The 17,689-nt window shown below is 34.0% G+C and overlaps 1 protein-coding gene across 3 annotated transcripts in view; it reads right to left on the reverse strand.

The window, feature by feature from the left end:
- LOC129282060 (glutamine--fructose-6-phosphate aminotransferase [isomerizing] 2-like) overlaps positions 1-17,689 on the reverse strand; it is a 39,338-nt gene that overhangs the window by 14,671 nt on the left and 6,978 nt on the right. The window contains exons 3-9 of one of the 3 annotated variants that reach the window (XM_064113505.1): positions 17,454-17,561; positions 14,116-14,241; positions 13,464-13,657; positions 12,102-12,249; positions 10,181-10,195; positions 2,064-2,228; positions 927-1,019 (exon numbers count right to left, since the gene is read on the reverse strand). In XM_064113505.1, the coding sequence (XP_063969575.1) occupies positions 927-1,019; positions 2,064-2,228; positions 10,181-10,195; positions 12,102-12,249; positions 13,464-13,657; positions 14,116-14,241; positions 17,454-17,561 (849 nt within the window). Of the gene's footprint in view, positions 1-926; positions 1,020-2,063; positions 2,229-10,180; positions 10,196-12,083; positions 12,250-13,463; positions 13,658-14,115; positions 14,242-17,453; positions 17,562-17,689 lie in introns of all 3 variants that reach the window. The other 2 variants (XM_064113504.1, XM_064113506.1) reach the window with 2 other exon arrangements.

Consider the following 17,689-nt stretch of genomic DNA (forward strand, 5'->3'; position numbering starts at 1 on the left):
AAGTAAAAATGTAAAGGAATTTGATTAACCATTGGCAGACCATTGGCAGTGGAATATAACTATACCAAATAACATGATAAAAGTTTTGATAGCTCACATTTAGTTTTTCATCTTCCTGCACCTGGAACATATTAATTAAAGGACAAGTCCACCCCAACAAAAAGTTGATGTGAATAAAAAGAGAAAAATCTAACAAGCATAACACTAAAAATTTCATCAAAATAGGATGTAAATGAAGAAAGTTATGACATTTTGAAGTTCTGCTTAATTTCCCAAACACATCCTTGTTGGTATGCAAATGAGGGGACTGATGACGTCACTCATACACTATTTCTTTTGTATTTTAATATATGAAATATTGATTGAGTGATTTTATTTCTCATGATAAAAAACAATACAAAATATATACATTCAAAGAATAAAAAGTTAATACTTGAATTACATAGTGAACAGGTATATGAATTTGAGATGATAATCTTATAAGAGAAATATGGGAAAAACCAAGAAGCTACAATAATTTTTTCCTCATTCTCCTGTGAAACAAAGTTTTCTTCCTCCCTGAATATGGGGAAATACCATTGTTTTATCATTTATGGTCATATCTGTAAAAATTGAAATATTGTACAATTCAAACAATAAAAATCAAAAGGAATAGTGAGTGAGGGACATTATCGAGTCTCTCATTAACATTTGCATATCATTGAGTTGTGCATATTTAATTAACTGTTTTGTGAAAAATAAGCAAAACTTTAAGTGTCATAACTTTCTTATTTTACATCCAATTTTGATGAAATTTTCAGCGTTATGCTTGTTTGATTTTTCTCTCTTGATTCAAATCAACATTTTTCTGAGGTGGACTTGACCTTTAAGAATAATATATGCAAACGATTTTGACAAATGTTATAGGTCCCTTATCTATTTATTACCTTTCATGATCTGTTGAATCTCCATTTTAAGTGTCTGCACCTCTCTCGAAATAGACTCTCCTTGCTCCTTCTTAAGACGATGGATAGACAGGGCTGTTAAAAAAAAAAACATACAATAGAGCAAAATACACAATAAACGTGCTCAAATGTTAATCATAAAGGCCCCTTCAAAACTTCACATTGTGTTTTTACAAAGTATACACAAAAGCATGTGTCATTGTTTTGATCAACCGACATACTCCTACAAGTATTTACTTATTATTATTATTATTTATTCTGCAAATAATACAAAAATACATTTCAGTATAAACAATACAAATAAGAAATATCAGCCATAGGAACGCCAGGGACAGAAAAAGTTAATTAAATTACTGTGGATGAAGCCCCTGTCCCAATTCCAATGGTAGATTTACAATATATATTAATATTACTTCTGTAATACTGTACATACAAAATTATGACTGCAAACACATGTCCTTCCATACTTACGATTGATAGGATCAATCATAAATCTTTTGACAGTCAAGAACTTTGATGCACAGTACATTTACAGTTTACAAATTCTATTTTCTACAGTTTTGGAATTTTGCTTTTTGAGACTGAACAACATAGTTCATAGTAAAATCTTCATTACCTACTTTAATATTCACTTCTTGATGGTGGTCATTTATCAGATTCCAGATGACTGTTTGTTGGGTCTTATACTCTTATTATAAAAGGCAATTTCTTTTCATTAAATATTTTGCACCTGAATATTAACATTAAAAAGGAAATGCACTTATTTTGACAAGCACATAATGAATCATCAGTTCTAGTATGAATAAACATTTGAATTTCACCACAAACATACTGAAAACCTTATCTGTCAGTTAGCATAGCAGCAGTCACATAGCGGTGCTTCTAAGTCATTGAAATTAAGAAAAGTTGTCAGTTTTGAATTGTGACAAATCCAATTTAACAACTTTCCTTGATTTAAGATGACAAACCACTGTTGATGCAAGAATGCACTTCGCAAACAAATTTTGCGAAACGCCCATATGCAGTGCAATTATGCATGCTGATAAGGGCATTATTGCGTGCATGGTAAGTATGGTATTAAGGCATTCTTGCACCAATACAACAAAATATTAAACCCACCTCCATCTTTGATAGCAGCTACGTCGTTATCCTCCAGATAGATGACACGATTGGTATGTTCAATGATGGCGCTAGCATCGCTTGCAAAGAAATACTCTGCCTCCTTGGCGTCTCCTACGACCTCAAAATCAGTTGTGCTGCTGAAAGACCTCTCAAGCTGCGGAGCTAGAAAACATTCAAGATGTCATATGAAAGTACATGTATGTGGCCCACTCTTATTTTATACTCCGTTGTAGAGGAGTTACCGAGAGTCGCAAACAGAACAAAATGGCTGCACCACAAAATGCTCGCACTACAACTTTACAGGCTGATAAATTCAAGCAATTTAGTACAGAAATCCGACATGATACTCTTATTTCCAGTCATGCTTGGTTGATGAAAGGATTAATTATGTAAGAGTTTTACAGATTGTGATAAGGAAATAAAGGTCTTAAACTGGTTAATATTCAGAGTCTGGTTACACCGATTTTCTAACACATTTTTTTTTCTTTATTTCACTGGTCCACACCGAAAAATCACTGAAAAAAAACTTATGGGGTACTATTTGGTCACACCTGTCACTGAGGTTATATCCACTTGGTCTTCATAGCAGATGGTTGAATTGTCATTTGATCATAAAACCTCTTGGTCTACTGTTATATTTACTTGATCTAGCTGCCATTTACATGTGGTCTAATGCCCAGATGGTCATTTAACACCACCATGGGCTAAAACCATTTCATCTACTATCAATTGCTCAAATTGCTGTTTGATCCAACCGTCACTTGGTCTTGATAATATTTACTTGCTCTGACTGTCATGTACATGTAATCTAATGCCCATACGGTACTTGTTAATATGCACTTTGTCAAATCAAAATTTGATTCATGAAGAGTTTATCTAATCATATCTAGACTAAGTCATGTCAGACCAAGCAGATATTACTGCTTCTCAATCTGCACTGGCTTCCAGTACATTAACAAATGACATTCAAAATGATACTTTATACATATAAGATTCTTCATGGCATGGCCCCCCCTTATCTTTGTGAGCTCCTTAGACACCGTTCTCACTAGCTTCCTAAAACTAGTTTGCTGGAAACTAGTTTAGTGGGAACTAGTTTAACGTGTAATGAGAACGGTCAAAGCGATCTTGATAGCGATCTTCCAAACCAGTACATAAAGATCGCTTTGCCACGTTAAACTGGTTTTAGCGTAAGTGAGGACACAACCGTTCTTCGGGAAGTGATCTTTGCACATTTTGAGCGCGCTGCTCTACACACTGTGTGTAGAATAGAATGCCTACGATGCGGTTTCGAATTTCGTGCGAAACGTGTCACCCCACTGAGAGCATTCCCATAGCAACAAGATCACTTTACATGAAGTGATTTTGAAAACCACTTTCAAGTGATCAAATGGGAATGCTAGCTAAGTGACCTTACAAACTGGTTTCCTGAACCGGTTTCCAGTAAACTAGTTTTAAAAGCACAATGAGAACGGGCTCTTACATTACAATCACCCAAAAACCAAAGATTAACAAAAAAACAAAGATTACACCAAGTGATAGTGCCTTTGTTAGCACTGCATCCAATCATGGAATAGGAATAGTCTCCATACCTCAATAAGAAATGCATCATCTGTTTATAGACCAAACTGAAAACCTACCTTTTCAAGAGAGTTTTCAATTATTTTTTTGTAATGTACTTTGTAGAGATAATTGGCTTCCCTTATTTTCCTTTAATTATACATGTTTTGCCTATCTTGCCATTTTGTTTAACTCTTTGGATGCTGAATTAATTTTGGGGGAATAATGACAATTGTACAGATATTTTCTTTGAATATAAAGTTCTAAATTTCACCATCGATATTGATAATTATTGAATGGATGCTGCCTGAGAACTAAAGCATTTTATTATATTCCCCGGTATTAAGGTAAGGGAGCAAATAATTATTACGATTGTTGAATTTAATTGTATGAATGTGCAAAGTTGCAACATGCAGCAAAAGTTAATGTTCACCTACCATGTATTGTAATAAGCAGTTGAGTATATAGAAAATGCACAATATATACAACTACATGTATTATCATTACATGGAGACGAATTGGGTTATCCTAACTGGCAATTAGACAGAATAGTAATGAGCTAAATGGCAAATAAAATAACAACACAGTAGCAGATTAATCATATCTACAATCTCTTAAATGCCAGTCAGTATGTTGACAGTATAAGAAATATAAAGGTTAGGTTAGGAATATGGCTGTATAAATACCCACACCAGTGGTGGCATAATGAACCAAGAGACTTAAGGCGACCGCACACCTTACGACTGGTCTGCGACCCGATTTTGGAACAAATCGCATTTTGCTCATTTTTTTGAAGATGTGAATGGAACATATCATTTTATTTGAGGTTAAAATTAATTGAAATAATAATATTATAACCATTTTGAAAGATTGCAAGCCCTTATTTTGGAGTAAAGTCCAAATTAGTTTCAAATCGTAGCCAATCGTACGACTGCTATGACGTCATTACGACTAGATATCAAATTTGCTTTAATTTTAAGAAGGATGATAGCATAGTCCCAAATTTGATCATAGGTATTCGTAAGATGATTAAGAACATTACACAGTAAGATATTCCAAGTCTTAATATTAGCAACAAATACTATTACATTTTATTCTAAAATCGGGTCGCAGACCAGTCGTAAGGTGTGCGGTCGCCTTTAAGGGGGCCGGATATGGATTATGGGGCAAAATCTGTAAAAAGCTGCAAGCAAGCGAAGGGAGCAATACATTTTTGTGACTGTTTCAATACAAGATTTTTTTTATTGTTTTGGATGTAATATTCATAAATATCAAATTTTCACCCTTTTCCCTTTCCTTTGCATTAATATTCTTTTTTTTGTGGGGGGGGGGGACATGAAACTTTTTGGAGGTCTATGGCCCCAAAGCCCCCCCCCCCCCTTCCATCTGTACACCAATGACCCACACTATTGTGTACATGTAATACCACTATAAAAGGAAACCATATACCCACACCGTAATACCATTATCATATTTAATCACATACAAACATACCATGAATACAGGTTACCCATCCCCACAAGGCATTATTACAATCATACAGATGGAAAGAATGCTATTAAACAAGAACAGACAACTATTTCCAGCTCCTCTAATCATTTCACATACAACCAAAGTAATCATTACGATTATGGAATCATGTATACACAAATACCCTGAGAATTCCCTTATGTACATCACATGTAGAGTATTGACTACATGTGACAGATTTCCAAGAAATGTGGGTAGAGATGAAATTTATGAGACGTTTGTTTTACTGGTACCTGTGTTATTTAATGTACCAGCTCATATCATGTGTATGAGGGCAATAGGTAAATATTCAGAAGGGTATTAAATTGATTTGTACACCAAGACAAAGTTTATAACCTTTTAACATTGAAAATATAATGCATATCATGCAACACCATCATTACATCATTACCACCATCGTTAAACTTTTACTATCCATACACTAGACTCGATGAATCGAGAGAGACAAAAATAGTTTAATAATTGAAGAGTTGCTGCACCTTTACCCTTTAAGTGGTAAAGTGATGTCACCAACACAGGAATTGACTCACCAAAACCCACAATATTTATTAAAAGGGGAATGAAACCTTTGGAAAAAGTAGGCTTGTGTAGGAAGAGAAAATCAAAGAGTAAGATAAAAGAAAGTTTGAGAAAAATCGGACAAATAATGAGAGAGTTATGAGCATTTGAAAATTGTGATCACTAATGCTATGGAGATCCTCCCATTGGCAATGCGACAAAGATGTGTGATGTCACATGTGAACAACTTTCCCTGTGAGGGACTATAAAATACCTCTAAAATGTCATTTTTTGCTCTTTCTTATGGTGATACAAACTCTTTATCCAGAATGTAGTCTTTAAAAGTCTGTATTACATGCCCTCCTATAGAAAGAATACATGATCTACTGATAGATGTGATAAAAGAGGCAGTTTAAGTGAAATATATAGAAAAGTAATGGGAAAGGTGTTCACAAGTGACATCACACATCTTTGTCGCATTGCCAACTGGAGGATCTACATTATGATAAAGATCCAAACTTCAAATGCTCATAACTTTCTTATTATTTATTCAATTTTTCTCAAACTTTTGTTGATCTGTTTCTTTGATTTTTCTGTTTTAACACAGGCTATCTTGTTTCAAAGGTTTCATTTTCCTTTAATATCACAGTAATGGATTTTATCAATCCAAATCCGTTGCCTTGCATGCTCTTGATTGACCTCAATGGCTCTTTCATTGGCCCTGATATATCTTTTTTCTCTTTTATTTTTTTGTTTTTTTAATTTTAACTGTAATACACAAATGAGCCCTAAATAGAAAAAAGGCCTTACTGCCAAAACATTAAAATTTAAGACCTGGGTCCCGTAACACAAAGGTTAGCGATTGATTGTACGCTTGATTTCTACGCAATCAATTGTAGAAAAATGTTCTACGGTCATTGCTAAGCTTTGTGTTACTGGTTCCAGCTCATTGGTATAAAGCATTTTCCAAAAATCTGTACATACATGATTATACCCCCTAATAGTGAAATATTGAAAAACAATATACATGTGTACAAAGGAATTGCATTCTGTAATTGAATTTGTAGAATCAAATCTACATTGAATATTCATGATCTTTATCAATTCAAACTTTGTATATAAATTGAATGATCTACATTCTACATTCTAGCCTACATATGGAAAGCCCCTACTGCTAGCGTATTCCTACATGTCTGTCAACATGAAAAGTACTAAGCAACCACACTTAAGCAGCAACTACATGTGCAACGGTGCAATTGACATTTTAAGAGAAAGGATATTGTTTGCATTTCTGTTTTAATGTTCTACAAGCAAGGCTCAAACATTGGCAGACTTGCCAAAGCATCTACGCATGATCTACTCTCGAAAATAGAGAGAAAAAAAATCTTCTTTTTCAATGGATGATGAAACACCTAATGTTAATGAGTATCAGAGCAATTTGAACCAATGAAAATACTCTATTTAAGAGAAAGAACTCTGCAGAAGGAGAAAAAGATGAAAAGATGGAAAAAATATCTGAGAAAGGTTGCATCAAAGAAAGGAGAATGAGAGAGATAGAGGGATGCAGACTTGTCTCCTAATCTCTTTGTTCAAAGTGAAGATAACAACTTGCTTGCTAGGACTTATTTATATTTTATAACAGTAATCATTTATGAACATGAAAAAATCCATAATTTATTGTTCGAAATAGACATGAAATTAAATACTCCAAAAATTTGCTTTGCCCAATTGATCGTGGGCCCAGCAGCCGCTGTGCAGCGCAGTACATAAACTGCTACATGCTCCATGCTCAATAAGCATTCACTATTATTATGCACCATTTAAACTTCTCATATTTCACATTTTGCTTTCTATAATTTATATACGTAGACACATCGTAAAGCTAAGATCATTTGTAATTAGGGGAGACCGGGGTTAGTTGGAACATGGGGTAAGTTGAAACATTGTAATTTTATTTAACGTCTTTAAATAAATTTCTGCAATACTGCCCTCAATTTATTGTTATTATCAACAGCCATCCACCATATTACAGACAACACATGTGCAACAAGCCTGGTGAAGTTAGAAAGGAATTTTTGTTTTTTGACCTTCTGAGTAATTTTTTTCTCTTTCAGAAATGTTTTATTATCTCAGAGAAGTTTATAGATCAAGTTGGCCAGTTTTGGGGTATAATAGACACTTGTACCAAGCTACAAAATGAGGTTATTAATATGCCATGGTGGAGTCCCTTTTTTGTGCTGTAAACTTATAAACGTCAAATGGGCCTCCGGGGTTAGTTGGAACAAAATTGAAGGGGCTAGTTGGAACATGTTCCAACTTACCCCAAACATAATTATGAATGAAAACATTGGATATGAGAAAAAAATATATAAAGTATTTCACACTCTTCTGAATATGTTTTGTATACCATGCTTGTTTTGTTTATCAGATAGGTCTGAGTGTGCATTTAAGGCCTATTATAGGCCCCTAATGCAATATTAACCCTTATCAAACTCTGGGGGGGGGGTCAATTTGAGCCCCCCCCCCTCGAGAAATTTCGTCACTACGCCGTCACACGAATTTTTTTTACTACACTGCTCGCTGACTTTTTACTTTCAAGTCTTGCGCATCATTTGAGACCAAATTTGCGATGCCTGTGTGCGCGTTTTCGAAATTACGCAACATTTTGTACGTGCATGTCGCACCCAAAGTTGCTCAAAAACGTGATTTTTCAACCAAAAGTCATAAATGTATGATTATTTTTTACTTTTGTTGGTTCAAATAGATTTATTTTATGCTATTTATGATCGCAAAAGAGGCCTGACAAAGTTCATCGGAAAAACAAAGAAATACAAACAAAAAAAATAATACATAGGAAATTATATTTTTTGCAATTTTTGGTGGATATTTGTTATAAATGTGAAAATTGATATTCTCACCAAAAATTAGCATTCTACTAGCTTAATAAATAGAGTTAAAGGCAAAAACATACAAAAAAACAAATTTAGGGCAAATTTCATATATGCTTATTTGCATAATTAATAAATGAAAAAAATATAAACAATTAATTTTTGTCATGTAAATTTCATGCAGAAGTACATGAAATTGCTGATAGTACACTTGATTGCATGTAAAATCAAACGCACCCAAATATGCAGAATACGACTACACAGTCTGCTTGCGTGAGTGGCTGTATAATAGAAAACATATCCACACTTTAAATATTTTGAACTTGAAAAAAATAAAGCAAATAGGCTATTAAAAACCATGTAATATTACAGTTTTAAGTAGTTTTAGTATAGTTCTTAATTGACCATGCAGTGTTCCACCTTACCCCACACCATGTTCCAACTTACCCCGCATTGGGGTAAGTTGGAACGTTTGCGATGGTCTTGTTCAAGGTGGATATTTTCAGTAACCATAATAGAGTTAAAAATTTTATGGGGTACATTTGAAGCCCTTAGATATATGCTTCAAGCTGATATATTGATTGTATCTCGAATAAAATCTACTTGGATTTTACAGCCATTTTTGTCAAAAATGTTCCAACTAACCCCGGTCTCCCCTACTCTTTTTCAAGGTATTTTAATACAATAATACAAATGTATACAATTATACAAATGTATACAATTATACAAATGTATAATTGAGTGAGAAGGATTAAAAGAAGAATCTAACTGAAAAGAAAAGGGGTTTTTTTTAGCAAAAGGAAAATCAATTATAGTTAATATTAATAATAATAATATATAGCATTTATGAGGCGCCGATTATCTAGTTGCCTATTCAAAGGCGCACTATATAAGTTGGAACAAAATCAGTTTTGAATTTTGATATGAAGTGGCGACAAAATCAATATCACTGTGATGGAAGGTAGGACAACTCCATCTCCTCCATAAAACAAAAAAGTAAAATGTCATACCTTTAAAAATTTTACCCAGAGTGATATTTCATTCTTTATAATATAAGGACATAGTACAATTAAAACAGATTAATTACGGTACTGTCCCAAGGCTAAAGGTGCTTTATGGAAGAAAATCTGATAATTCAACAGACCTTCATATTAATGAAAGGGAGAGTTGTCCCCAGCAATTGTTACAACTTACTTGCAGGTTGCCAATTTGAGACTTACATAGTTTTAGTGATCTTTCTTTTTCATACAGCTATAATTTTAAAATTTCTTGTCCGATTTCTTTTAAACCTTGAGCATTCTCTCTTCTCTAATGTTTTCCTCCTTTCACACAAATCATTTTATTACCAATGTTGGATTCCCCCTTTAATGATTGGAATACAGACACAGACTATGATGCGCACACACAAGATGAAAAGTAACAGCATAATTTCACAACAGGATGATAATGAAAAGACACACGAAATAGAATAGAATACAGATTGAGAAGTCAGAGCATAGATTGAAATTTGGTGAAAATTAATTTGATTAGATATCCCCTTCTCCATGTTACCTTTAATATGAAATCTTCAACCAAAAACAAGAGCAAAGCTAGGCTCAATAGAATAGTAAAGAATATATCATACCGCAGCATACCAACCTTTCTGCACATTATCTAACAAAATAAAATTCAGAATGAAATAAGAATAAAAACTTCAATCAAAAGAAATTGAAGTCATTAACCACCCGCAAAAAAAGACAAACTAGAGCTTCCCTATAGACCAACCCCACTTCAGAGCAATGGCAGCCAGCAATAGCTGGGGAGTAAACCACTGGGCTATCATCAAATCAGCAATGAGCTAGGTGCGCGTATGTATGCACGTATGTACATTTCTTTTGTTATGCATTCTGGTAGGCCCCCCCTGTCATGGCCGCCATAAGACAAAACAACACTCAATCCGAATTCGTCTATACGTGGTACATGTAGGTGGTACACTTATCATGAAATCATAATATATTGACAAATATACTTGGTTTATAAAGATCTGGTCATATTGCAATTATGATTGAACTAGTAGCTAAATCAGGGTTAATAAGTATTTTTTTTAATCTTGGACAAAAAATAAGCCATCAAATATTGCAATAACTTTATATCTTAAATGATTGATTATAACAAATTATCTTGAAAAATGAAAAAAAATCAAAAACAAATTTATTTAAAAAAAACATTTGAATGAATAAATGCTAAAAAGATAAATAAAATAAATAAATGAAAACAAAAAATATGACAGACAGATTTGTAACAACTGACAAATACACTGCATCTACACAAGTAAAATAATAATAAAAATATTTCAAAAGAGTTTGACCATCCAACTGAGTTGGATAAGTATGAATTTCAAAGTTATTTGGACTTTCACATTATGTGAAATATATGATTCACAGTTGTGGGTCGGTCAATTGGAGGTGCACACCAGTTTTGATTTTTGATTATTAGTATAGTTGCATTAGCTGTGTCATTTTTTTTCTTCTCTTTTAATCCCAAGTACAAACCATAAACAGAACACAGTGCGCTTAGAAACACCAGTAGTATAGCGCCTTATAAATGTTATGTATTATCATTATTATGTCAAAGTAACACAATTGACCTTCAATGCAGTTCTTTAATCTCTTCGGATAGCGATGTTAAAAGTTAATCCTAGATTTAATCATATCTGATTGCTACACCTCTATAAAACTCCCAATTACACACAGACAAACACATACTCGTCTCATGGTGTGCAGATACATATAAGAGGGGAAGGAAATTCTAAACATTTTTCTACTGGACTTGGGTATATGCATTGCCTTTATTTTGCACACTGTGGCCGGTATTCTGAAGTTGGGTTTCATCTAAACTCTGGTCGAAAGTTGTGGTTTAACTATGGAGAGCCTAACATGACATAAATCTCTAACAGTAGAGGTTCATAGTATCAGCTCATTTGACTCTCAAATCATTCTTAATTGTCTGAGAAAGATCAGTAAGATAATTGTCTTCATCATCAAAGAACATTAAAGAATTAAGGAAGAGCACAGTAAACATAAGAAACATACCATGTAATAATAATAATAATAATACTATGTAGGTATATTAACCCAGGGAAGCCACTTCAGTTCTGAAAACTGTTCTCCCAGAAGGCCCTGCTATTAATATTACCCCGGCTTTAGCTGGGCTGCCTCAAGCATTCAAGGAATTTGTTCCTACCGGGTACCCATTCACCTCACCTGGGTTGAGTGCATCACAATGTGGATAAATTTCTTGCTGAAGGAAATTACAGGAAGGAAATGTAAACAAATTTTGGACATGCTTGGCTTCCCATAATATTAGCACAAAGTTAGAGCATGGTCTATTAAACCCAAATTCAGAATGTGGGCCAATGGAAATAACTTGGTAAGAATTGATTGCTAGATGGGACCCAAACGTATTTCAAATAACTACACCTTTACCAAAGCTTTATACAAGCGTTAAAATTACCCAATTTACTGTTGACTGGTTAATATTTACTATTAATATTTACTATTGCCTGGTTGATAGTACATACCTCTGTTGTCCTTGTAGAGAACGGGAACATAGTTGCTGGCTAGTTTAGTTTTGGTCTTGATGCCGATAAGGAGGGGACTTCCACGACGGGTAGCCACGCATTCACCGGGAAACCTCCTGCTCTTGAAAGCCAAGGCAAAGGCACCTTCCTATTAGAGATAGATAGAAAGAAAGAGATGGATACAGAGAAAAAGAAAGAGAAAAAAAGAATGATAGCATGGGTGGAAAAGAGGGAGTGAGGGGGTAGAAATAGGATGAGAAATAATACATTTAGCATGTAGAATTAGACTTTACATTGTCTTACTATTATTTTGTCTTACTATAATTTTTGTCAAATTATATTCATGCATAATACCACAAAGATTGCATATAAAAAGTTCTTTACAGTACTCTGTATTCCATATTGTTTGATATGAGATTGCTTACAGACCTTTAAATATTTCTTAGTGTTGCAATGGTATGGAAAAAATTGTCAACATTTCAAAGACTTTTAATTCTGAACTTTGGGGAGGGGTTCAGATTCAGCAGTGTTACTGTTTAATAGCATGATTTTCTTTTATTAATATCCTTCCACATATTTTCTACATGTCTTGGACAACTCACTACTCTGAACCTTGGTAGAATATTCAAAGCATAAAAGGTAAAAGTTGTCTTTACCATAACAAACTACTAACATTCACATATTGTTTTTACTTATAATTTTTGTGCACATGAAAACCAAAACCAAAACAAAATGAAACACATCTTTGGTCTGTTTCTATTTTTGTTTGCATTCATATTTTGCTGCCAACACACTTCAATTTTGCCTCTGCAACTGTACATTATATCTGGCTGAAATGAAATAATAATTTAATGTAGACACACACTCCTGGCTTCCATTCACGTCTCGCCAGCAAATTGAATTTGATTTGATTTACACTGTTGTGCTTTGTGTAACCTTGTTCTGCTGCAGAGTGGAGCAAAAAGTTCATGGAAGAATGGTTGACCTATTGACTAGCGATTTCCCCCAATTCTCTTTGGTTTCATGCAGAGAAACCCTCTTCTAGATCATCTTTACATATGTACTGGGGGTCGGGGGAAATAAATTCAATGAAACAAGAGACTTCAGATATTTCAACAGTTTATTCCTCATTAAGTTCCCGAGAAAATACAATTACCTACACTGCCAGTCAACTATCTTTAACTCACTATTACCCTGTAAAAGAGAACAATAGATTCAGTGGACCAAATCTATTTTCTCCAGTTTATACAGGTAATAGTGAGTTAAAGACAGCTGACTGGTAGTGTATGTATGCCAAACTTAACAACCTAAATTATACAAATATATCTGAATTTATTTGAAACAACAATGGACTTCTCATACCAGTTGCTGGATGACAGATTCTACAAGCTCCCTGAAAGTGATTTTATCGTCGTCACGGTTATCGTAGAGATACTTGATAAGCTTGGCGATTATCTCCGTGTCCGTGTCAGACTCAAAAGCAATATTCTTGCTTTCGATAAACTTCTTGATATCCTTGTAGTTTGTTATGATGCCATTGTGGATGACGACAAACTCTGAAAGAAAATATAATCAAACAATGTGTATAAGGCCAACAATGGTCAACTGGTATTTGCATTACAAATGTACAATATCATTATCATCATCATTTATGCTAAAGAGAGAAAGGGAAGGAGAGACAAAAATAAATGGAGATAAAGACACAATTTATTAACTGTTTTTGAAGAAGCAAAATCTAATGCAAGAGAAATGTCTGAATAATTTATTAACTGTTTTTGAAGAAGCAAAATCTAATGCAAGAGAAATGTCTGAATAAATGGAGATTTTGTGTGTGTGGTTATGTCTGAAATGAATGTTTCTGTAACACAGCTCAATAGTCTTCTGATAGTATACCAGGGGGACCCCTACAAGTAGATGTTGGTCTTCCTCACTCCCTGTATGTATCAACATATTTTCACATTTTAGTTGGCTTTGATTAGTCTTTTTCTTTGCAAATCTTAATCTGCTTTCTCACCATTTTCATCATCTGATCTCTGAGGATGGCTATTGACAGCATTTGGCACACCGTGAGTGGCCCAACGGGTGTGGGCGATTCCACAGTGAGTGTCGTACTCCAGATCAAAATCCAAGTCCTCTTGGGCTGCAAAGGTGAGGATAAAAATTGTGAAATATAATGAGATAAATAATAAATGAGAGAATTAGCTAACCTGTTGACTACAGAAAGTGGGTGGTCACTATGCAAAGTCAAAGGTTATTACAGCAAATGAGTATGGGCACAGAAATATTCATGTAGATAAATACATCGGGAAGGATTAAATGTATAATCAATCTCTCTTCCTCATTTATGTTGTACGTGAGGTTAGGGATTTATTTATTGAAAATAAATCACATGCCACAAACAAAAAATAAGAAGAGCTGTGTAACGTTCATAACTACTGAACTTTCAGCAGCCAACAGAACAAGGGGATGAAGATCAAACACTGGAAATATCTCATGAAAAGTGGCTTAAATTCAAAAGCAAATGGGGAAGGGGTGTTGTCAGATTTTAAGTGGTCATCCAATGAAAATGGCGGGCTGCAGATTTATTTCTACTTCCCGAAAATCATTTCCTGAAAGTTATCCTTAATAATAATTATAAAATCACCCTATAAGGCTTTAAGCATATATATTCATTTTTCCTACATGTTTTCAAGAGGTGTCTTTAATCTATCTATAATCTACATGTACAAATTCAATAACCCCCCCCCCCCTCCCCCCCCCTTTTCTTGATTTTTTCATCCTAAACACAGAATACGGATGAATTCTCTGGAAAGTAAACTTCATGTAATATCAATCTTTGAAACATATACAGAAAATATAAGTATACCAATACCAATGTTCTCGCTAGTACCTGTAGTATACAACACTTGTTTTGTAAAACACAAACATGCATGAAGTTCTATATAAACATTCCATGCAGGGATATCAATTACAGATACTGTGCAACAAAGCATGTGCAATTATGCATGTACATGTACAGTACATGTAGAATACATACATGTAGGCCATCAATAATATTGTCCTACAAATCACCAGAGCTGTGTATGTAAATGATTCATACAATACATGTATACCTTGACATACCCTGCAATTTAAATAGTAATAAGTAAATAAACAAACCCAATCATGACAATTTAATTAAGCATTGATTAACCGATTACCTGTGAAACCACAATCCCACTATGTGAGTACTCTTCAAGGTAGGTGCTGATGATGTTGGTCCTTATATATGCAATCCTATAATCCAATAATTGCAATTAGTTACTCAACTACAATAATTCATTTTGAGACCCATTATTGAATTGCAATATATTGTTATTTACTTGCAAGGTCTGTAACTTTTCCATGGTTATTTTTTTTTAATGAGAAAAATATAAAATATACATGTACATGTACTTTGGGTAAGAAAAAAAAAACTCTTTGTAGTTTTCTTAACTTTCTGCGACCGTGCTATCACAATAGAATTCAGAATAATAAAGTCAAATGACTGTCAGAGGCCAAAATTTATATATATTTATTTATAATTAAGGGCTACTTTGCACAACCTACTGGTTAAACATTGGAGAAGCTTTAACATAGCAGTGAATAGGATTTTCCGAGGGTGCTTTTGGGCCCCTGTGCAATTTTCCCCTGGACTGTCATACCTCATATTTGCTCAAATTCTACTTTAATCTTGAAGTTATTATAACTAGGAGAAGTTATTATAAGTAGGACTAATTATAACCATCGAACAAATAAAATAAATGCATTCCCAGTCAAGTTGCAAAATTCACTATACACATCCATGCATACAATCGTAACATGCAGGTCACAAGATGCATTAAAACCTCTGTCACACTGAAAATTCTCCAAAGACTCCAAATTTAATAATAAATTTAATTTATTCAATTTATTTATTTATTTTCCTACTTGATACAAGTGGAAAACAAATATGTTAGCTCAGATAATAGAGACATCATTGCCCAAATTTTTGTTTGTGATAAGACAAGCTATTACCAAGGAATACATGTAGACCTGCATAATAAAATGATTTATATTAATTGCTTTGAGACAGTGTGAGATATCTCTTCTTGACCTACAAGTAGACCTTGAATCACAAATAAATGCAATCGATTGGAAATTTCAAACAATGATTCCTTTGAACATACATGTAGGTGGCAATATTGAACATGATACACATGCGATCAATAAACATGATTGGTAATGATTGATTGCAAATGTTTGTGATACAAGGCCTGGAGTTGGTTTTTATCGAGTGTGACAGGGGTCCTATGCCCCATTACATAAAGCTTTATAACTATTGATCATGAGGCTCATATTTACAAGCTGCCAACCTAAACAACCACATTTCAATATCAGTATTTTTAAAGGAAATCAGTATTTACGAAGAAATACCATGCAACACATAAAACTGAACTTTACAAATCAGTATTTTGCATGGAACCATCAGTATTCTTCTTATTTTTCAGAACTAAATACAGAAAATCTGTACTCCTTGGCAGCTCTGTATTTACTATGCATCATACACATTAGTCAGTTCAATCAATCGTTGAAATCGGCAACACAATCAATCACTATCAAAGCTTCATGTTACGTGGCCCTAGTCATGCAAACAATACATGTACTCATAGCACTTTACTACCTGTAACTATATTGTGAGTTCCATTAGAGATAAGTGTAGTCAGGGAGATTACAGTGAGAAGGAGAGATACAAGTGAATGGTGAGACACAATGCAAAAAGTACTGGTAAGATATTTCAATCGAATACACACTGTTATGGGCATAACATTTTCATAAACCTTGATTAAAATGAATGCAGCGTTAGACATACATGAGGGCGATGGGCGATTTGCCCCCATGACAGCCCAAATCATCCCTAAAATTCCCCAAAAATGCATACTTTAGGATGACTATTCCTTCAAGAATCCCCCTAAGATCTGTCACAAACAATTTTCAAGATTATTTAGAAAATCAATATAAATATGGCAGAATAATAATGATATTTGATTTTACTGCATTAAATGCTATATGTAGTTACCCCTGCTACTTCTTCTCAAAAGCAGCATACAGGTATTTACTGGGGCAGGGCAACTATTCTGCCCCCTACCCCTCCCTCCCCCCCCCCCCATGATTTTTTACGTTGTGAAAAGAAAGGGAGGGGAAACAGAGGAAGGCATAAAAACACAGAAAAGTATTAAAACAAAAAGTCTGAATACTACATAATTAACCTTATGATTCTTCACAATGTATGTCATTCTGCCGCCATTAAAACATTGTATTTTACACCAATTCAATCCCTCAACAAAGACTTACTGAAAATTTCTTCCTCGAGGGCCTTGACCTTTCCTCTCTTCTTGATGATGCGGATTGGGCGGTCAGTGTTAGTGTCCTGTTCATTGTTACCCCCATCAATAGCAAGACCTGAAAATGGACAGTAAAGAGACATCAATGATGATTATGTGTTGAAATTAATGACATCTATCTAGAGTCAAATAAAAATTAGACATCAATTGGATGGTACTTTCATAGCATTGGTTTAAGTAAACTTA

This window comes from Lytechinus pictus, chromosome 18, assembly GCF_037042905.1.
Source record: "Lytechinus pictus isolate F3 Inbred chromosome 18, Lp3.0, whole genome shotgun sequence".
NCBI classification, from domain to species: Eukaryota; Metazoa; Echinodermata; class Echinoidea; order Temnopleuroida; family Toxopneustidae; genus Lytechinus; species Lytechinus pictus.